Raw genomic sequence first — 23806 nt, 5'->3', positions numbered from 1 at the left:
GCATGGCATTTGGTAGATGTGAACACACACATTGGTATTAATTCCTTTTTTATTTTAGTTTTTTTACCCAAAGGGCTTCATCCCCAGCACTTACCTTCCTTCTCCCTACCACCATGTTCGTCTGTCGCTCCCTGGTTTTCTCACAACCTTCTCTGTCCTGCTCCCTGGGTTTATTTCTCTGTCCTAACAGCTTTTAAGCGCTATGGAGCCACTTTCTTCCTTTTTTGGTCCTGCACACTTACTTTCTTTCTTTTACTGTTCTAAAAAGGCCATCATTCATGTTGCAACATGTTAGACTTGGCCCTTTTTGCAGGGTCATCCCTAAACTTTTGACCTTTCTCCTAGACTTTTTTCTGACATGGTGTTGGTGGTTTTAGGACTCTGGGCACTTTAGCACTGCTGTCCAGTGTAAAGTGTGTGTGCTTTCTGTGATAAATATGGTAAGATTGTTCTACACCTGTTTGGCCTATTTAATTTACCTGTCAGTCCCTTGTAAAGTGGTATCTCATATACCCAGGGCTGGTGAATTAAATGCCACTGGTGGGCTTGCTGCGCTGATTGCGCCACGCACCAAAGTAGCCTTTCAAACCTATCCCAGGCCTCTGCCATTGCAGGGCCTGTGCGCGCAGTGTTACTGCTGCTGTGACGTGGCACCTAAAGTGTGTGCCATGTCTGTAACCCCCCGTTTACTGCATGTCAGTCCCCCCTAAGGTAGGCCCTAGCTAGCCCTATGGGCAGGGTGCATTGTAGGTAAAAGATAGGACATGTACCGTAAGTGTGTGACATGTCCTGGTAGTGACAAACAGCCATTTTGGTTTCTCACTACTGTGGGGTTGCCCTCAAATAGGAATGCATTGGGGATTCCCTGATAAGTGTTTCAGTGGTAATTCCTGATATGAGAGGCACAACGTGGTCATGATTGGTATATTTGGAATAGTGATAATAAGCGCTGTGCAATGGTGTGTGCAGAGTTATTATAACTATTTTAGAAATGCCACTTTAGAAGTTTGCATTTCTGTGTGCTATGTGTCTGCCTCACTGATGTGAATTGCATGTCTGGCTTTCGAGTGACAGGGGCTGGTGGGGTGTGTGTGGCTCTAGGAGGGGCAGGGTAAGTCAGCACTAGGTTGAATGGGACATCTGCATTTGGAGTAGTGGGAGGAGAAGTCCCTGGTACCTGGATAGGTCTGTGCCTAGCCTGTACAATGCTGGCTCCGCCCCCTGAGGTGTGTCTGATGACGAGCCCCCACCTGAAAAAGGGGAAGGGGAGCCTGGTAAACAGAGTGCTCCAATTCCCCCCTGAACCAGTTATTGCTGGTTCCCCCAAGCCCTGTGCCAGGGCAGACATAGCCAATTTACAATATAAATATAGGGGCTGTGACCGCATGAAGTGGAGTTATTCCTGTGCTGGGGGGCTTGCTGCTGCTGGGATTCAGGAGCAACCGCCACAAGGGACTGCCTCCCTGCTGGAGGGCCCTGTGTGCTGGCCTACCTGGGCCCAGCTTTGCCCCCTTCCCCTCTAAGGACTTTTTCTTTTTGGACTATAGCGCCTTGAGAGCGCTCTGCTTTTCTCCCTGTCTAAGGAGAGCGTGGGCTTCGCAGCGCAGAGCTGCCGCCCTCTGAGAGGGAATCCCGACGTGAGGATTCCCCTGCATTTTTAGCTCTCATCAGTGGTAGCCCACCCCGTATTTGGCAAACCGAGCGGGTGCCCACCCCGCTTTACGAGTTATTTGATGCGGCGGGTGCCCACCCCGTATTGTGGTGCCTTTCGTGGGTGCCCACCCCGCATTGTGCTTTATTCTAAGGCGGGTGCCCACCCCGCACTGCAGCACCAAGAAAGGAATCACCGCCACAGCCCGATCTAGAAGAGCCACCGACCCGGAAGCAAGGCAGAGTTCGACTGACTGCGGATGGGGCTAAGGCCTCTTGAACGTCCAGAGCCTCGCGGGCTCCACTTCGAAGTCCCGGTCCCGAAAGGGGGGACCGGGTGAAGTGCGCAAAGTGTGGTAGTTGGCAGGAGCCTACCCCGTCTCCAGGAGCAGCAACGTAAGGCTGCGGGATCCCAGACGGGGCTCCCTTGGTCAGAGGAAGCGACGCGGGTTTTCACCAGAAGCGAGTCCGCCCCGCCAGAAGGAGAAGTCCCCGCATACCGGCATGGAAGAGAGGCCGGAGAAGTTCACCAAGAGCCCCGGTGAGTGGGGCTCAAAAGGCACTGCGGTGCCCAGGGTGATGCTACAGCTGCCCCGCCAGACAGAGGGCAGCTGCATTGTTGGGGAGCATCTTGGTTCTGGAGCCCGAAAGTGGGACCCCTCAGGCAAGGAGAGTGCCGGTGTTTTCTCTACACCGTGGGGGCAAGCGGATGTTTGAGAGCTGGAGAGTGGAGGCTCAGGTGGCACAGTGGTGCCAGGCTCATTTTGTCACAGCTGCCCCACCGGACAGTGGGCAGGCGTAACGTTGGGGGCCATTGGTTAGAAAGTCCCAGTGGGGACCCAGGGCACAGGAGTGCTAGAGTCAATATCACTTTGGGGGGCATTTTGGGAGATAGAGGTGAGTTGCACCCCACACCCCAGCTCAATTGCGCACTTTGTCTGCTGCATTGGCAAACAGTCCTGACATTTTGGGCAAAGGCCTTTGAGCCCCAGTATATGGCTAGATGGCCTGGGGTCATTGTAGATGGTGATTGTATATTGTGATTTATGTGAGGTATTTGCCAAATGTGATCTATGTGCCCTGATTTATGCCCCTAAATGTGATTTATCCTTAGGAGGTTATTGCATACTGTGTTTATGCTGGTGAGGCCTAGTGCGTAATGTGTTTATGCTAATGAGGTTTAGGCCTAACGTGATGCAGACATAATGGGGCACATTTACAATAACTGGTGCATCCCTGCATATCAGCAGGGACGCGCCAGTTATTTTGTGTCATGGCAGACACCTCTTGCGCCACCATGGATGCACCGCATTTACAATGCGGCGCACCATGGGGCAAGAAGAGACAGATGCGTGACGCATCTGCTGCCTTAAAGGTGACGCATTGCTGGAGTCGCGTCGCAAGCGCAACGCAGCTCCAGTAAGGCTAGGGGTGCCCCTATGCCTAACATGCTGCATCAATCCTTACGCCTGCTTCAAGCAGGCGCAGGGTTTTGACGCAGCATGGCCGTAAAAGTGACTGCGCCAGAACGCCCCCCTCCCGCGCCGGATCGCCCACATGTGGCGCAGGGCTTTACAACGTGACGCATCTCCCTAGATGCGTCGCATTGTAAATACCCCGCAGCATGGCGCTGGCTTTGCGCCACCGCTGCGTCACAAAAGTGACGCAACGGCAGCGCAAATGTGGCATACGGGGCTTGTAAATCTGCCCCATTGTGTTTATGTTGCATGTGATGATGCTGAGTACCTTATAGTCCCATTAGTTAATGGTTGTGTCTTATATTGACTCTATATTGACTGGCATTTTGATGGTTCTGACCGTGGCCTGATTGGCCTGGAACTCTATATAATCCCCTGTGAATATTGCCCGTGCCAGTTGGCACAGTGTAAATTTGTGATTATGTTTCTAATGTGCTTATGATAAGACAAAGGCTATTTTTGATATAACCTGGTGTGGAGTTCCTTTTGTGGTGTGCCTAGTGTGTTGCTGCTGTGTGTGTGTGTTGCGCAAACGCTTTACACATTGCCTCTGGGATAAGCCTGACTGATCGTGTCAAGCTACCAAGGGGGCGAGCAGGGGTTATCTTCAGTGTATAACTCCCTTGCCCTGACTAGAGTGGTGGTTCCTGCCTGGCTTAGGCGCAAGCCCTAGCCAACCAGAAATTCCATTTCTAACACAACAATAAATAAATAAATAGACAAAATAGCCACCAGTGAGTCATGACACAAGCAATGTGCACATGTGAGCATACAGTGGCTGTAGGAGAGTAGGGTCTGCTTCATATGTGTACCCCCACTTTTTGCTGGTGTTTCACTCTTTTTCGACCTTAGTCTGGCTGTGGCCCTGCTAATCAGGACCACCACAGCCTAGCTGCTTCCTCTCTAAAATGGTTTCCATGTACATTAGGTACATGTCTAATTGGATTCTGGAGTGCCTTATAAGCCCCTAGTATATGTTACACTAGGTACCTAGGGCATAGGTACCTCAGAGGCCTTCCAGGGGCTGAAGGATATATTATTCCACCCCTGGGAAGCACTCCAAAATGACACCACAGGTCTGCTACTGCAGCCTTGGTAAGGGTGTGCTTGCACCCCTTACTGTGGTATAGGCTACCTATATCACTACCATATACAGACACATATAAACCTATAAGCCACTCCTATGGCAGGCCTTGACAATCCTGAAGGCAGTGTGTTGATTTTATGTGAGAGGGTGCCCAAGCATGAGCTGAGCCCCTCTGCAGCTTTCGGAAATACTTCCTTATGGCTGTTCTGTGATACAAAAATATTTAGGTAAGTTAGCGCAGGTATTTACTCCAGCGTCTTCGCTTAGGTCACATTTTTATTATTTTTTTTCTATGGACACTACATCGATATTCATTCACTCGTTTCCATTGCAGTGGTGCACCACACCACGACTGTTCACATCTCCTTCATTAATGCATGTGCTGTTTTCCACTTGTGACTGCATTAGTAAGTTCCTTTTTTTAGCTATTATTCACTTTTTCCAGTCCTTCTTTGCACTTCTCCTCTAATTGTTTATGTACTTCTTTCAGAGTACGTGTCCGAGGCTTGCGTCAATCCCATTAGAAATCTTGGCTTCCAGCTCATAGGAGTTACTCTTTACGTTTTTCTATTTTCAGTAAGCTTGAGTTTTCTTATATTACACATGGGAGTTTCACCCAGCTTTGCATGTATTTTTTCTTGTTCTTTCACCGAGTCTGTTTCAAACACGTTGGTCGTCTGGTATCCCGCACTTATCCTTTTCTTGAGTTCTGTGGCATATTCAACATGAAGCCTTTCTCCCTTTACGAGCACACTTATTTTTACGCACTTTGTTTCCTCATTGCTCAGGTTTTGAAACTGACTAGAAGTTCTCATTTTGTCACTTTGGACTTTGCATCTTGTATCTGGTTTATTATACTTTCTTTTACTGAGACAACGATGTATTCTCTTATAACATGCCTCTAAAAATGTATTTTTTGTTCACAGCGGCCCCTGAAGAAGGGATGTCTTCTTATCCCGAAATGCATTGGGCACTTGTTCATGAACTGACGTACATTCACGCTGCTAGCCTCATGTTCAAATACATTGATGTACTTTGATTTTCAATTTGATTATCGCATTCATTGATGCTGTGTATTATTTGCATCGTTATGATTGGATTATAAAAAAAAAAAATTTTGATATAACTTTGGGATTCATTAGTCCTATATTTTTCGTTCAATAATTGTTCTTGTGATTTAACTCAAGTATCTTGATCAAGCGATTACATTAAGAGTGTATTTCATGCTGTCCAGCTGTGCACTCAGTACACTGGTGACAGTTCACCAGAAGTTTGTTTGTTCTGTGATACAGCCATACCATATACTCTTAAGTGCATTATAACCTCGCGGTAAATGCTAACTTAGGGATGGCTGCATCAAAACATGTCGTGTTTGGTGTCAAACGCTTTGGAATTCCACCCTTCTAGAGGGAGAGACATGTTCACATTGGCTAAACCCGGTAGGACTTTCCTGAGCCCTGGCATCACAAAATGGATGCCTCTGCCACAGACACGGGTCTGGCCTCCTGCTGCTGACCGAAACTCCGGCAGGGGAGGCCTGGACAACAGGTTTCCTGTCGAAGGGAGGTGTGACCACCTCCCCAGACAGGGTGATGTGTATTGGGGCTGGGTGGGAGCACTCTCTGGTGCTTTGAAGTTCTGCACTGGGGGCACGTTTGCTGTCCCTGTGCATAGCCCAGTTCAAACCGGTTGCAGGGGATACCCGCCCCTGCTCTGGTGCGAACCTGGACAAAGGAAATGGGTGTAACCACTCCTCTTTACAGGCCCAACCATAGGTGGGGCCTTAGAGTTAGTCCATCCCCTAAACTTACTATAAGTATAGGAATCCAGTCCCTAGGACTTTAGATTACCCTGCACGAAACTCTGCAACGTACATCCTGGAACTTTTGACCTTTTATGCTGACTAGAAGACTGAAGAGATCTCCTTTGGGGTCAAGGAGTGGCTCCCCTGCTTGGCAGGCACCAAAGAAGCAACTGACCAGTCTGCATCGCTGAAGCTTCCGCCGGACACCAAACTCTTTGCATCACCAGAGGTGGATTTCCAGACTTCCCCGAGGCTACCCTGAGTCCACAGCAAAGCTGAGGCCCGTGGCTATCGTGGGTGTCGTGGAACCGTGACCCCTGGACACCGTGAACTTTTGCAACAACACTATCTTCCTGGTCCTTCTTGAAGTTGTGCTTTGGGCTCCGAGTAGCCCCAGCCTTGAGCCCCTCCTGCACCGAAGATTGTTGGCCTCCACTCCACAAGTGACCCGTGGGCCAGCTTCAAGTGTGACCGCTTGAGGTTCCTTCGCGATCACAAGCCCATTGGCTAGCAGGTCCCCACAAAGGCAACTCCTTTTCTGATTGGGTGTTCCTGGTTGCTGCAGACGTGCCCTGACTTACCTTCGCTGGGTGAGTCCCTCAGACCTTACTGGTCTGTACCGCAGTCCTTTCTCTAAATTCCAGTGACTTGCTGTTGCCAAGGCTTGTTGGGTCCTCTCTGGTCGCCGACACTGCAACACTCGACAGACTTCGTGGCGCAGCTTGAATCCAGCTCATGGACTTCGTTGACGCCTCCTGAACCTCATGGCTGAAGAGTCAAGACACCCATCAACTCACCTGAAGCACCCGACATCTGTGGGCATTGGTCCATCCTGCCCTTGGTCACTGGCTAGTGACCCAGACTCTGTCCCCTCTGCTTTAAGGTTCCTTACATCCTAGATCCAGGCTTGGATCTCTCCAGACACTTCTCCTCTTCACGGCAGCAGCAGTTCTTTGCAGGCTCCCATTGAAATCGATGACGCAACCCGGCACCAAAAGACACCTATGCACCCGGCTTCCCTGGGTGAGGTAACTCGAGTACTCCGTTGCTCACGTGGGTGCTAGCCCTAGAACTTCTTAAGCCCAAAAGGGTTTGTTCCTGACACGATTAGAAGTGTCCCTAATCTTTAAATTTCCAACCGCAACATTGCCCATAGAAGATAACGGGAACCCGCGGTTGTGTTTACACACTGCATACAGTCCCCGTGGGTCCCCTGTGTCAATACCTTGGGTGGTTCCTTGGGGTCCCAGCGATTCTAGAGGCTATAGGCCTAGTGTCTATCCCATTTGTGGTTCTTATACTTTTTTGGAATATGGTTTGGTACGCCCCTAGGGCCCAAACGTGTATTTGTGCTATTACTGATGATTGCTATCTTGTAACTTAAGTAATTCGAACTCCAGTCTTATAATCAGACTAGAGGGGTGTGTTTCATCTTAAATACATATATTTTAAATATATACCTGGTGTGGTTGTCTTTTCATTTGATCATTCAAGAAATTATAGACTAATAAAACAAGCTGCTTTACATTCCTTCAAGACTTAGCCTGAAGGCTGCTCTCCATAGCTTCCACTAGGATAGCTTTCAATAAAGGTTGTCTTTTACCAATTCACCATTAGGGGGTTGTTTTGACTGATACAAGGTGCCCACTAGAACTGGTGGACTGCATATATCAGGCCACCTTCTCACAGTGCCTATTTTGGATTATTTAACCCCAGGCTGCAGTGGTTTAACTATGCAATAAACGGAACAAAAGGGCAGCAGCTGAAGCAGCAGTGTTGAAAATTACAAAGATGTGAATCACCACAACAGTACATGAAATGATTCTGAATGTTACCTCTCATTTCTCTGGCCCTTGAATCTCTGCATCAACAGTGAACTCCTCTTTGACTTGCAATATCCCTATAGTGTATAATTCTCTCTAATCCAACTATATTGTGCATCTCCAGGCACCCAGAAGGACACTGTTTACCTTGTCTGTGCCCCACCTGGCCCTGCTTTGAGTGCATCACTTCATCCTCACCCAAAGAAGACAGCTTGCATCAGTGAAGGACGGTGAAATTCCATCAGAGATGTTGGGCATCTTCTCATCCAAGGTCTCTCCGAGGTGTAAACAAAGCCTCCGCGGATGGATGCTCATAGGTAAGAGAAACTGATAATGCTACAGATTAGCAATATCTGCATGCAAGGTAAGAGATAGTTTATGTGACTATAACACCCTGGTGCTACCTGTTCTACCAGTAATACAGCGCAACAGTGCTACTAGTTGTACCTGTAGCAATCATACATCGTTGGGGATAACTGAGAATTAAGAAATAGTTCACATTATTATTTGTAAATATGCATGTGTTGAGGAATTAGATAAAAACGAAAACATAAATGAAGAGGGAGTTAGAGGAAAAAAGCTGGAGCCACCCTCCAAACATGATCCATGACACAGAAAAAAAAGGCACCCAACAAGTATCTAAGGAAAGTCTAGTTCCTGTTTAAGAGAAAACACTAAGTTTTCTGTGAAACCCTCACCTACCAGGGTTGCCCCGTGGTGGCATGCTTCATCATAGGAAACTATTCCCTTTGATGTTTCTAGACAAGTCCCTACTTTTATACAGTCATACCAACATTTGTACCCCCTAATAGAGATAAGAAGATAATAAAATAAGGAAAATAATTTTTGTTTTAACTGTGATTTTTATGAAATGTGTGTACATGATATAGTAGTGGACATATGATAAAAGAATTGGCATTTCACGAAATGTGGTGTACCATTCAACATGATTTATGACATAAAAGATATGTACCCATGAAACAATCATGTTTTTAATTTAATCGTATTGTGCATCAGATTGTGAAGAACAGTAATTTTGAATCGTACTATACATTTTTAATAAACAAGATATTTTTACAGTACTGGCAAGGCAATTCATTCTTATTTCCTTATTTTATTATCTTCTTATCTCTATTAGGGGGTACAAATGTTAGTATGACTGAATAAAAATAGGGACTTGTCTCGAAACATCAAAGGAAATAATTTACTATTATTGGTATCAACCCAGTTCCCTTTGTTTTGAAGGGTTACTCTCGATATTTTGAAGATGCTTCATCATAGGGTCCTTCCCATTCCGCTACGGAATGGGGCCTGCTGCGACCTACGAGTTAAGAGTTACACAAGAGCACTTTTGTTGACTGTGAGAGACTTGATGGTCAGTGAGGAAGGAGTGGGAAAAAGGGGAAGAGAGAATATTTAAAAATACCTGGCTAGTGGGTTATGACTATTTTATTCCTACCCCTAGTCAGTATGGTTAAAAAACAGGGAAAATATTAGGAAAAAGAGAAAACAATGTTCCTATCTCCTAATGTTTGACATGTTTCTAGCCTATGCCTATTGGCTATTCTTCAGGACCTAGCGTATTTAATTATTTATATTTTATAACACCTGTTTCCACTCCTGATATTGTACAATTGACAAGATGTTAGATTTGCCTGCTAATAGGAAAGGTGCATATACTTATACAACCTGTTTCGTTCATACTATTGATTTCTGTAAAGATAACAAGGTAGAGAATTAAAGTCACCTCATTGCAGGGTCATGATTAGGCTGTCCGGTTTTAGGGGTAAACCTGTAATAACCGATAAAACCCCACCGGAAGGGAAATAGCCCTCACCAGTGTAAACATGTAAACACTGAAAAAAAACCTGCACAACCACAAACTAAATGCCATCAAAGAAAGGAAATGGATTGTGAAAGAGTCATTTTTATTTTTTCCTGAAGGGGCCAATACAATGTAGCTTTGTTATATAAGGTAGCAGTAAGAAAGACTGACCTAACATTATTCTGCTTGAGTTTTGTTGTTTAGGGATGTCACTAAAATAGTGTTTCTTCTTCCTTTTTCCAGTTTTGTGGTCTTTGGTCTAAAGATACAGGGGTTAGAAGCATGTTTTAGGTGTGGTTTATTTATTTTATAAACTGTAGAGAATCAGGAAATATCAAGATCATATTGGATTTTTTGGCTACGTTTGAGTCTTTCACTGATAGGAAAAATATAGGTTTCATAAGAATCTTTCCCAATATGTACCATCACATTTACCCACAGAGAATGGGTAAAACCCATTGATAAATCAGCCCCCTTTTTCCAGTGAGTCAATATTGATAGGTGAATTGCCAAACATCCCAGGCTTTAAACTTTCAATGCAAGGTATAGTGACAGGTTGTTGAAAAGATTGAAACTTGTCAGGTAAGACACAAGTTTATTACGACATCACCAACTATGTCCCAAGCCTTTCTGACCAACAGTGCCAGAGGAGGCTACATTAGAACGTTGACAACAGGAGGGGGAAGAAACCAAGTGGAAGGGAAATGGGGGGGGGGGACAGAGCAAACCAAGATTACAACACATCTCCCTGGGCAAAGGGATATCAAAAAGCAGAAACATGATAATAACATAACTGCAATTTAAGTAATAACATAGTCTTTGTGCCAAACAGGACTTGTAGCGTTCCTTGTAGAACTGCGAACACTGTCGTGGTTTCTAGACAAAGGTGCATAAGTACCACCATCACTTTTTGGAGGGTTACATTTTACCACTCTGTCCATACCCCAAGTTTGTCCATTATCCAAATGGACCACATTTCTTCCAACACTTGCTATCTTGATAGGCTCCGAAAACCTAGAAGAATTCCTCCTTCTGGCAGGTGGTAAGTCTATACGGACCCAATCACCTGATTCCATTGAAGGTACTTTGACACTCTTTTTCTGGTCATACCTCAACTTATACTTCTCCTGTTGCTTTCCAATTTTTCTCGCAATGTTCAACCTGTCTATGTTGCAGTTGTAGGTATTGCCCAACCACCCTGCTGTGAGAATAGTTTTTGGTTTCCTTCCTTTCAAAGACACAAAAGGAGAAATATGAGTGACCGTGTTGGGTGCCGTTCGGTACGACCATATCATTTCTTGTAGTGCTTGTTTGGCCGGAATGCCGGTGGCCTCTGCTCTTTGTATGCATTCTTTAATGACCCTGTACATACGTTCCACAAGACCATTGGCTCTCAGACAATACAACGCTGTTTTCAAATGGTTGATGCGTAGGTCAGACAAAAATTCCTTCATCAACTCTGAAGTAAACTGGACTCCATTGTCCGTCACAATGGCATCAGGAATACCCTCTTCATAAAAAGTTTCTCTTAAGAACTGGATCAAGACCTTGGTATCAATCAAATTCACCCATTTGGTTACTACCCATCTTGAGTGATAGTCTATAAGGACCAGGATAAAGCGGTCTGAGGCTTGTCTTAGGTTTAACGGCCCAATAATGTCCAATGCCAGTTTGGACCATGGACGGTCAGGAACTTCAACGGGTGATAAATGAGGCTTACTAGTAGACAGAGTCTTGTCACTCTTGGCACAGTTCTCACAGTTCTTTACTACTTCCTCTACTTCTTTGTCCATGCTAGGCCACCAGTAACTTTCTCTTACTTTGTTTTTTGTTAAACTCCGCCCTAGATGACCCACATGTGCTAGAGTAATGATTTTGTTCCTCATACCTTCAGGGGGTACACTTTTCTCCCCCCTATGTATAGTTCCTTTGATTTCAACCATTTCGTGTCTAACTTCCCAGAATCTTCCCACCAGGTCAGTTAACATGCTCTTTTGCTCTGGCCAACCCTTGTGGATGCATTCTTTTACCGTTTTCAATGTGTTGTCTAGTTCTTGTTGTTCTTCCCATTCTTCCTTAGTTAAACCTGTTACTTCTAGTACAATCACATCACTCCCCTCCTCCTTCACATCATCGATGACTTTTAAAGGGGAGCGAGAAAGGAAGTCAGCAATTACATTCGTTCTCCCAGGTACATACTCTACTCTGAAATTGAACCCTTCTAAACCTATCATCCATTTAGCTATCCTTGGGGTTAGCCTAATAGACCCCTTGGTTGTGAATACATATGTGAGTGGTTTGTGATCCGTTTTGATAGTAAACGGTATCCCCCAAAGAAAAAACTTAAAATGGTTAGCAGCCCAAAAACAAGCTAACGCTTCCTTCTCGATGACCGATTAGTTTTGTTCCGCACCTTTTAGAGTTCTGGATGCAAATGCTATCACTTGCTCAGTATTTCCTACTTTTTGTGTAAGGCTGGCTCCCAACCCTTTATTACTGGCATCCGTGGAAAGGTAAGTAGTTTTAGTGGGATCAAACCTACCCAGGAAAGGAGCTTGGGTAATGCAATTTTTTATGTCTGCAAAAGCTCCCTTGCAGTTTTCATTCCATACAAAAGGTATTTTATTTTTGAGAAGATTTCTTAACGGTTCTACTCTGCTGGCATAATTTTGAATAAACTTAGAGTAATATTCGGATAACCCTAAAAAGGATTTTAATTCCTCTACATTAGTGGGAGCAGCTGCTTCCAGTATTGCCTCCACAAGGTTCATTTTGGGTTTGATACCTTCACTGGAGATGGTGTGTCCTAAATATTCTACAGACTTTACACCTATTTGGCATTTGTCTCTTTTTAAGGTAAGACCTGCTTCACTCAATTTTTTCAGGGTACTTCTCAACCTGTCATTGTGTTCAAGCTCATTTTTTCCAAATATCAAAATATCGTCCTGAAAGCACATCGTGCCTGGAGAATCCTTGAGTACATGCTGCATGATTCTTTGAAATGCAGCTGCCGCCGAGGCTAGCCCAAAAGGCATACGGAGGTACTGAAACGCCCCTAGCAGAGTAACAAAAGAGGTTAGATGTCTGCTCTCCGGATGTAACTCTACTTGGTGGTAGGCTGATGATAAATCAAGGACACTAAAATGACTGGCATCTTTGATTAAAGTTAGAATTTCATGTATTCTGGGTAGCGGGTGCCTATCTACCCAAATTTCTTTGTTTAAGTCCCTAAGATCAATGCAAAGCCTAATATCCTTGCTGGCAGCCTTGGACGTGATAACAATTGGAGACAACCATTGGGAACATTCAATGGGCTCTATGACCCCTAGCTCAAGCAGTCTGTCTAGTTCTTTTTGTAACGGTTCACGCATTAAATGTGGAATAGGCCTCACTTTATGTGCGATGGCTTTAGCCTTGTCTTTAAGTTTTATGCAATGTTGGTAGTTTTTAAGTAGGCCCAATTTATTTGTGAAAACCTCCGGGAATTCTTCACAGATGGTTTGACCACACACTGATCTATCCACCAAAAGAACTTGGTCAGTGCTGTTAGGATCTAGCTTCATACCCAGATCTTTTTGATGTCTCCAACCAATTAAATTTGATCCTTTCTCTGACACATAGATTTTCCCAACTGTGCTTCTGCCTTTATACTCAATTCTCATGGTAGTCATCCCCAACAACGAGATAGGATCACCCCCATACCCTCTGGGTTTTATATCAGCTTCTTCAAGAGTTCCTAATTTGTTAGGAAATAACCCTTCAAATACTTTGCCATCTAACAAAGTGTATGGGGAGCATGAATCAGCGAAGACTGTTATCAACTTGTTGTCTACCGTGATGGTGCATTCCGGAAACTTAACAGTACTGTCCTTGTCTTCGACCTGAAAAATCAACTTATTTTCACCTGGTACATTTTCTGAATTAACCAAGGAAACTGTCATAGAATTATTATTACATACCCTGGTTATGTGTCCTTTCTTGCCACAATTATGGCATGTAGCACTCCTAGCCGGGCAAGAAGGACTATTAGCCAAATGTGCAGGATTACCACATCTGTAACATTTAATTTTGACACTTGAAGTGCTCACATTTTTTAGTTTAACCTCCTTTTCCTTTGTTCTATCTTGCTTGACAATAGCATTAACTTCATGACATTTAGTATCATCCCCCACATTAATCTCTTTTATGCACTCCGCTGTGTGTTCAACACTTAACGCTATGTCCACTGCTTGTTTAAGATCAGGATTTCCTGTTAACAGTTTCTCTTGAATTTTATGGTTGTTCGTACACCTGACCAACTGGTCTCTGATGAGAGAATCAGTTAACCCCTCGAAATCACAAGTATTAGATAACCCCTTAAGAGCTGCAATGTATGATTTGACTTTTTCACTCTTGCCTTGAACCCTTGAGAAAAATTTATGTCTCTCCAATACAACATTTATCGCTTTACCAAATTGTTTCTCTAACTTATTCATTGTAGCCAAATACACATTGAAATCCCCTTCACTACCTCCTTCATCCTCTGTATCAGGTCCTTCCAAATTATTATACATTTTCCTACCCTCTATTCCTAGATTATGTAGCAAAATATGTTGTTTCCTGAAATTAGAAAATTTTTCTCCTCCTATCGCAACCAAATATGATTCAAATATGACTCTCCAATTTTTCCAACATATGGCTGGATCCCCCTCTTCATTGAGGAAAGACGGAGGTAACGCCATATTTAATGCAGCCATACTGGAAACCCTGACTGGAAAAAAAAAACACCACAATAAGTAGTGAATATAATGACAAAATGGAAGGCAACAAAGAAATGAGAAAAAGAATGATAATGAAAATTTTCACAAAGAAGGGACAACCACTTACTAAAGCGGAAAAATGACTTCAAAGGTACTAACCATGTGATAAAATGTAGTTTCTGAAAATATACAATGAGATTGAACAACCAATACTCTTATATATATATACCTCATAGGAATAATAGGCAAAAACAAACTGTGCCTATCAGCGTGTAGAACAATGTCACAAACCAACCAGAGAATGCGAATTTCCACAATGACAGGCGAAGAGGCTGCGCCCATCAGCGTTGAAGATTTTTGTGGAAACTGAGGAACAGAATTAAACTATTTTTTCCTTCAAAATAGCTTCTGACTGACACGAGGAATCTGCTGAAGAGAAAATAAAACCACCAGGGGCGCTCTACTGACGAAATCTCCTCAGAACACGGAAGAAACTGGTTGTGTAGCGGGAGGCAGAAACACCCAGAATCACTCCCAACTATCGGCTTGTGGTAAATAAAAATACCGGACTGAATTTCATACGGGATCTTAAATAAAGTAAAATAGCTCAAAATAACAAGAGGCAGAATCCGTGGTATAAGAGGTTTTCTAATGGGCTTTATTCCATTCAAAATGGCCGACTCGAGTCGCGGCCTTCAGGTTCCGTCACCACGAGGGTTCAGGAAGTGAAGTACAATAATTTATTAACAGACATGTATTTTTATAATAAGTACATTACAATGAAACGAATGTAGAAGGCGTAACATTTGATAAGAAAAGTGACAAAACAGGTACGTAATCGAAACTAGGCGTAATAAGGAATAAAAGAAACATGATTGGTTAGAATTATCAGACATAGGTGGATCTATAAGATAATACTTGGCATAGATGCGCGCGCGGCAGCATGACGTGTAATTGACGTGCAACTAGGGGGTGAAGGGGACTTGACATTTAGCTCTACATGTGGAGACGAGAAGTCTGGGGGTCAAGTCAACCTAATCCCAAATCATATCTAACATCCTATGTTTAAAGAACTATGTTATCCACAAGGAAGAGACTCTCGGACAGAATCTATTCTATACTGACTGTGTGCGTGTACAAGCGTCTAAGTGTCTATATGAGATGCGAGGGATAGAAAACTTTCCATGGCAACAGGGCTATGAATCACTTGCAGGAGGACGGAAAGGCTGAGTCCTTTGCTTGTGAGCTAAAGGAAATGTTTACCTAAATCACTAGACAGGAATGCATCGGCTGAAGAGCAAAATAGATAATTCGAAGGTGAAATACAACTTCTTGGCAGACAGGCGAAAACTGGCCGAGGCAGGCACCGTTAGCTGCACAGGGAGTAGGACAAAGTTCATGGATACAGATGCGAGCTCAAGCTGAAGCTGTCAGAGACAGAGAGCAGGGAAAGGCTTGAGGACAGAATCGGGCCTACTTGCCTGAACTGTAAAAATGAAGTAACTTAGCCATATAAAGTCGGTGGCCTTTCATACTTAGGAATCGAATATCCAGCCCTGTGATGGCGGATCTGACAGAGAACATGTCGACGGTAGACACACATATGTTTGCGTCTTAGAAACTGGAACTGGAGGGAACATACATGTACTTGTAACATGCATATAGAACCGTTGGGGTCCAAGATAGGGGACATAACTGATCAGGAAAATCCACATTTCCACATTCCCTCCTTGTCCCCTTCTTGCCCTTCACGAGACATCAATCTTCATCATTCCATTGATTTGCTCATGGAGCATCATTTCTTCTTCCTTCCGGCATTCTGAACGAGACCTGTGATATGGAATGCATGATGTGGCACACAGACCACAAATCGCTGGTCCACTTTGTAGGCATAAACAACAACTGAAGAGCATAAGAAGGCCAATACCTAGGAAGGATAAAACTCTCCATCCCCAGGCCGATATCACACTCCAAAACCACCCGGACCACGTCCAAGTGCCTGGATTTTCGTGTATCTGGCTTACAATCTTATGAAGGCGTGTTATAGCTTTATATACAGATGGCGAATTTTTCTGGTATGAATATGCAGCAGCTGGATCCGATGACCCTGCAAGCTCCGCCCCTATCGGCCAGGATGACGTCAAGGACAAGACGATTCTGGAGAACAACAATTCTCATCACTGATTGTTCCTCTGTCAGATTGCCTAGGGCGGCTATAGTCTCGTTTACTACAGCTTCAAGAGTCTTGGTGAGTCTGCGTATCAGCTTACTATTTGATATTGTACCTATATAGGGAAAGATACCTTTATTGAAATCTACATACTTGTCCCATGCTGTCTCAGTATAATCGACAACTGGGAGATCTCTTCGCTCTCTATTGTGTACTAAATGAACATTTCGATAATAATCAGGGGGAGCTAGGAAAACAGGTGGCAAAAGGAATGCTATGTAACAGGTACCATCCCAATCTAGAGGCAGACGCATATATGCCGTCTGACCACATATGAAGTAAGAATGGCGAGAAGCTCTAAATGAAGATTTACCTTGATCACTATATTCTACTGTAGTAACACATTTACTATGGCCCATATGTATGGAACCAACTTTTCTCACACATAATTCACCCTTAACTGGAAATACTGACATAGTGGGCAGAATTAGTTCAACTTCGGATTTGACATTCAAAATCATAAGATTAGGCGTAAAATTACCTAATTTATACACTTCATTTTCTAAATCAGTTCCTGTTCTACTGGGGTGACCCTCCTTATTAGGGTGACAGACTTTGAATAAAACTAGATTCAGATTTCCCCATATCCAATGTTGTTGATAAACTGCTGTGTCTGGGTCTATGGAATTTAATAAACTAAACCATGCTCCACAGGAGCCATTGTGTGTGAATGGATGTGGAAAGAAAGGCAGAACTCCTTTGTTATTCTGATAGGGAGGAAGTCGGCCACACACCCAACAATTGGTCGCATTACTAGTCTGATGGGAATGATGTAACATACTAATGAAGGTGTTATTGCGCAGCGCAAGTCTATAAGATAATTCATGTGGCGGTAGGTCACTAAAAGAATGTTCTGCAGCAACATTATAAACATGTCTAGAGATAGGATGATATATGTGCAAAATCACACTCGTAATAATTACTAAAATACTCAATAAAAACAAAATTAATAATGTCCTCATACAGTAGCTACGCAGTGATTTACAATACTCCTGTCGTTTCAACATTTCTCGGGTATTTTCTCTACTCAGGTCCAAGGGATACATGTCGGAGACAATTCAACCGCTTCACCTTGGAGAGGACTTAAACAATCAAATTGCTCGACTGTTTGGGCCTAAGCTTTAATTTATAGCACTGAGAGTCATTCTGTTCAACAAAAGGAAGTTTTGAATCAGTCTGTGAGGGAGTGCAGGGCACAGTGTCTATATCTGAAGGTAGTCCATGAAATTTTTTGATGTGACTTGAATGAATCCACCCTTTGCGTCCCTCGATCTTCACGGCTGTTCTTGTGGTCAACAGGACCAACTTGGGTGCTTTCCACCTGGGCTCCAGTTGATTTTTCCTGTCGAAATTTCTCACAAAGACAAGATTACCCGGAACAACGTCATGGGGTTTCGCCTCAGTGGTGTCGGGAAAGGCTGCAGCTACCTGTGAACGAGAAGATTGTAGTGCAGACATCAAGGAAGCCAAGTAATCTGTCAGCATGTTACAGTCAATGTCAGTTATTTTGCGTGGTATAGGCGTCCCCCACATATTCGGCGGTCTACCGAAGATCACCTCATACGGGGATAGCCCTGTTCTAGAGTGTGCTACCATTCTCATGTAAAAGAGTGCAACTGGTAATGCTACTATCCAGTCGACACCTTTCTCTCTACATATTTTGGACAGTCTGATTTTCAGTGTCTGGTTATGTCTTTCTACGAGACCTGCTGCCTCGGGGTGTCGGACACAGTGGAATTTCCACTGATATCCCAACAAGAGTGAGACATGTTTCATTAATTCGGATGAGAAAGGCTGACCGTTATCTGAATATACAACACGTGGTAAACCGTACCGTGGGAAGAATTCTCGAACTAGCTGCTTGGCAGTAGTCGGGGCAGTGTAATCTGATACGGGATACGCCTCTGTCCAACGGGAGAGAGCGCAGACAACTACGAGAACATATTTGAATCCTCGACAACGTTCCATCTGAATATAATCCATCTGGAGGACTTCAAAAGGATGGTCAGGAGGCTGAAATCCACCCTGCTCTACGGGAACACTCTTTCCTGGATTAAACTGACAACATATCATACAGGTACGAACCTTTTGTTTAGCTGCTGCTCGTAAATGTTTGTTGAACCAAATGTGCTGAATGCTGTCTAGCATAGCCTTCTCTCCTAAATGTGCTGGACTGTGAACTGTAGCTATAATGGCTTGAACCATGGAATCAGGGAGAAACCATACAGATTTCTCCTTCGTCATCCATCCTTGATCTGTCTGGATCCCTCCTAGTTCAGTCCACTTCTTTATTTCTTCTGCTGTGGCATGTGTCTGTATGTCAATTACGTCAAGTGTGGGATCCTTAATTGTCATACACTGTGTTGGTGTCTGAACTATTGGCTTTGTCATGTCTAATGTGCGATTCTGAGCAGTCTGTTTAGCTGTTCTGTCAGCTAAATCATTGCCTTGAGAAATGGTATCAGTAACCTTCGTGTGTGCTTTACATTTCATAATCGATATAGCAGTGGGTAGATGTATTGCGTCTAACAAGGCATGAATGAGGGGTCCGTGCTGAATGTGGGCACCATGGGAAGTTAAATAACCTCTCTCTCGCCACAGCACGCCGAAGTCGTGTACAACTCCGAATGCATAACGTGAGTCAGTGTATATATTAACTTTCTTATATGTGGCTTGAATACAGGCTTGTGTTAGGGCAATAAGTTCTGCTGCTTGGGCTGACAAAGTATCTATACAATTTGTCTCAATAACTTCAGTGTCTGTTGTGACTGCATACGCGGCCACTAAATCTCCTGTACTTGCTCTCATGCATGATCCGTCTACATACAACGTTAGGTCTGGATCTAACAATGGAACGTCTGTCAAGTCTTGTCTAGGTTTCGTCTTTATTTCAATAATTTCAACACAATCATGAGCTAGTGGGTCTGTTCCAATTACAGGTAATAGTGTAGCAGGATTCAATGTATTACACCGTCGGATCTCTATGTGTGGTTGAAACAATGTCAGTTCATAACCGGTAAGTCTTGCTATGGTCAAGTGTTGTGTTTGTGTTCGGTTCACAAGAACCTCTACTGCATGTGGTACTTGAACTGTCAATGGGTGTCCTAATACTATGGCATCGCTTTGTCTGATTGCTAAAGCTGTCGCTGCCACTGATTTCAGGCATGCAGGCAAAGCCTGAGCTACGGGATCTAATGTACTGGAAAAATAAGCACATGGCTTGCGTGATCCTGCTTGATCCTGAGTGAGTACTGACAAGGCAGTACCTTCGCGTTCTGTAACAAAGAGTGTAAAATGTTTGCTATAACATGGTGTTGCTAAAACAGGTGCTTGACATAAAGCTTCCTTTAGGCTTTCAAAAGCTTGTGTATGTTCCTGAGTCCAAGGGAGAACAGTCGATGTGGCTGCCTCCTGTGTGGTTAACTGAATGAGTGGTTTTGCTAGAAATGCGTACTGAGGGATCCACTGCCTACAATATGAAGTGAGGCCTATGAAAGCTCGCACCTCCTTTTGTGTCTGGGGTATTGACATGTTAGCAATTAACTGGATGCGATCTGGTGTAAGCTGCCTTCCCTCCTTGGACAGCGAGTGACCAAGATAAATAACTCGCTGAACACAGAATTGCAGCTTAGAAGGGGACACCTTGTGCCCCTTGTCGGCTAGGAAATGTAAAACTGTCAGAGAAGCTTTTTCACATTCTGACTCGCTTCTCGCGGTGATCAGCAGATCATCGACATATTGAAGCAGTGCAGTATTGACTGGCATGTGGATACTGTCAAGTTCTCGTTTCAGTGCTTGGCTGTAGATGCTGGGGCTTTCTGTGAATCCTTGGGGAGCGCGTGAGAATTTAAAACTGCGCCCATTTAAACTGAATCCGAACAAGTATTGGCTTTCCGGATCTATTGGGACGCTGAAAAAGGCATTCTTGAGATCAATTACAGTAAAGAATGTTGCTTCGGAATCAATTGCTGTCAACAATGATGATATATCAGGGACCACAGGGAATTGTGGTACAATACACTTGTTTAGTTCACGCAAATCAATAACCAATCGGTATACTGGTGGGGCAGTAGGATCAGTTCGTTTAAGAATCGGAATTATCGGTGAATTACATACATTGGAGTCTGTTTCTACAACTACTCCCTGGGCAATCAGCTCATCAATGATTTTCAGCAAAGCCACTACAGCATCATGCGGTAACTTGTATTGTCGCATTCGTGGTAGTACCACTCCTGCTTTCAATGTAACTCGATAGGGTGTAATGTTCATGCAGCCAACATCCGTAGGGCCTTGTGCCCATAGATGTACTGGTAAAGTCTGTAGTCGGGGATCCATGTCTCTAGACACATAGTGACCTTTAAAATCACGCAAAAACAACCTTACTCCTTCCGGAGAACAACATATTATGGCTCCTAGTGCTTTCAGAGTCTTAATTCCTAACAGATTTTCTGGGCATGATTTAGTAAGCAATAAATCTGTAGTTCGTGTCAAAGGTCCTATCGTAAGTGGTAGAGGCTGTGATACTTCATTAACAATAGGTTTTCCCGAAAAACCAAGGGAAACATTTTGAGAGCCTGAGAGGGGTGCCCCTGGAACTTCACTACGTTTTATGGTTGTTCGACTTGCCCCTGTATCGAGTAAGAATTTTCTATCTTGACCTAATAATTCACTATGTACATAAGGTCCTTCTTGATCTACAGGAATCTCGATAAGCGGTAAGTCAACTTCCCTCTCTAGGCTGGTTCATGCGTAACGCTGATACTCAGGGTATTCATACTGTGCAGTCTGATACATTTGTCGTGTTGTGGTTTGTGTGGCAGTAGCAGGCAACGGTGGTGCAGCTGGCACAAACTGTATGTGTTGCTGTGAGGCTGGCATGGACTGTTGCTGAACTGGCATGGACTGTCCATGCTGCATAGCTCCTTGTTCATTCTGATCTTGTCTAACTAATCGTGGTCTCTCTTTTGCAATACCTGTAGCTATATTACGTTTCAGGACTGGACAATCATGTACATAATGGCCTAGTTGTTTACAGTAATTGCATGTTCCTTTTACAGGAACTGCAGAATCACCAGAATGTGTCACACCCTTTTTGTGACCATCTGCTGGTACTGTCTGAGAAACTAGCATTTTCATTTTTGTATCCTTCATGCGTCTATGCTCGTGTTCTTGTTCATCCCTAATTCTATTGTGATGATACTGTAACATTTGTAGCATTTGCGACGGAGTGTTACTTTGCCAGGTACTCTCGAATTTCAATATTCTATTCTTCACTGGAGGCAATGCATTTTCCACTAATTTTGTCACAAATAAATGTGGATATGAATCACTACTTGCTTTTATACCACTATTTATACCAAAACATTTTTCAAATCGAGCATAATAATCGCTTGTGTCTTCATCTTGCTTTTGTTTGCAGGCTGTGATTGCACCCCAATCTTCCTTTTTTGTAGTTAATAAACGTGGCAGTACCTGTACTAGTAAACCTGGTAATAGTTTAACTTTATCCCCGAGCCCTGAACCTGCAGCTCGGCCCCTTTCTTCCTCTGCTAATGCTGTCCAGTCTATCTTTTGGTCTCCTACTTCCCACTCTTTTTCTTTCAGTTTTTCATAAATGCCAGCAGGCAAAAGCACCTTTAATATCGTCATAATATCAGGAAAGGTGTACTCTCCCATCAGTAACATGTCTTTAATTTCTCGGTGGAAACCCGCTGGGTCCTTGTCGTGACTAGGTACTACTTTCTTCATTTCTAATAATTCCATTTTTGATATGGGTGTGTAAACAAATACACGGTGAAACTCATTGTCTTCGCCTTTTATTGGGTGCACTTCCCGTAAAGGATTTTGTCTATCCATATAGTACAGCGCTCTTTCTCTGCGGGGCAGCGAGAGAGGATCCGGACTTACAAAAAGGACATACTGTTTACGTGACACTAATATCTCTTTAATTAGCTTGTTACTAGAACCTCTCCATCTGTTCGTGAGTAGTTCCGTTAATATATCAGGTAAAGGACCAGGGTCAGCATGTTGGCCCTTATATAATATGAGGAGTTGCTGAATCATATAGATTCCAGCTAAACGTTGTTCATCTGTACTGAGATTAAAAAACGTGTGTGCTACGGTCTCATCACCGTATTTTTCAGGACTGTCAATCCAGTGAACGGCTGATCTGGCTAATTCTTGCTCATCCATGGAATCGAGGAGGTGGTAACCCCTTCGTTCTCGTAGTATCTTGTCTGCGGCTTGAAACGAATGTTCAGGAGATTTCAGATTTATTACAGGCGTCGGATACGTTCTGCTATTATTTGGACATACAGAGTGTATGGGATCAGAAAAACATCTAGTATTTTCACAGGATCTTCCTCTGCCTACATAGGCTATGGTCTCTGACTGTCTTGCGGAATTCCCTGATTCGGACACTTCATCTGGCTCAAACTCGTCTGTTCCCAATCTCTCTTCATGAATACGCTCTATTTCTTTACGTATTTTTCGGCACATGGCTATTATACAATTTTGCTTATCGTGTCTCCCTTCTGATATATTCTGACTCCATCTTGTAAGAATAAGCATTGCATTCGGGTCTACCCCCGGACGATCTTGATTTCTGATTACACAGTTTATGAGGAAACGTAACAGTTCCCCCTGTATCTCTACTTTCTGGAATTCCATAGCTCTGTTAATACATCCTGGATCTCGTCCTGTTTGAACAAAATGATATATGTTATCTAGATGCGTAGTCATTCCTGGTAACCTTGCTAAATACTCTGCGGCTCGCCTGATACGTAATGATGCCAGGACCATTTCGTCCCCTTTACCAACCACTGGGTCATATCTACAATTTACAAGGAGTTCCTTAAGCGTACGTTCACTTACGAATTTAGGTGTACGTGAATGCGCTGACTCTTGAAAAACAAGTTTATTTATTCTGGGTGGTGTAAAGGTACTGCTAGCACCTCCCGTGGCCCCATCTGGGGCGTCGGGTGTGAATGGATTCGTTGAACGTGACACAGCAACTATGGGTGTCGATACCCCTATAGGATCGACTGCGGAGACAGATGCGGAAACAGATGTGCTTGCCGAAGCTTGTATCGGGACTTGCTGTTGCACGGGGACAGATACCTGATCCTGACGTTGAACCCCTCCACCAGACGGTCTATGTGGTGTGGCGTT

General features: G+C 43.9%; 1 protein-coding gene across 3 annotated transcripts in view; it reads left to right on the top strand.

Annotated features, from left to right (window-relative positions):
• LOC146808733 (uncharacterized) overlaps positions 1-23806 on the top strand; it is a 415671-nt gene that overhangs the window by 149843 nt on the left and 242022 nt on the right. For all 3 annotated transcript variants that reach the window (XM_085615545.1, XM_085615547.1, XM_085615546.1), the window contains one exon: positions 7967-8159. In XM_085615545.1, the coding sequence (XP_085471671.1) occupies positions 8090-8159 (70 nt within the window). In that variant the 5' untranslated portion in view covers positions 7967-8089. The remainder of the gene's footprint in view (positions 1-7966; positions 8160-23806) is intronic.

The sequence above is a fragment of the Triturus cristatus genome, chromosome 7 (assembly GCF_964204655.1).
Source record: "Triturus cristatus chromosome 7, aTriCri1.1, whole genome shotgun sequence".
NCBI classification, from domain to species: domain Eukaryota; kingdom Metazoa; phylum Chordata; class Amphibia; order Caudata; family Salamandridae; genus Triturus; species Triturus cristatus.
This window is presented reverse-complemented; position numbering and strand designations above follow the sequence as displayed.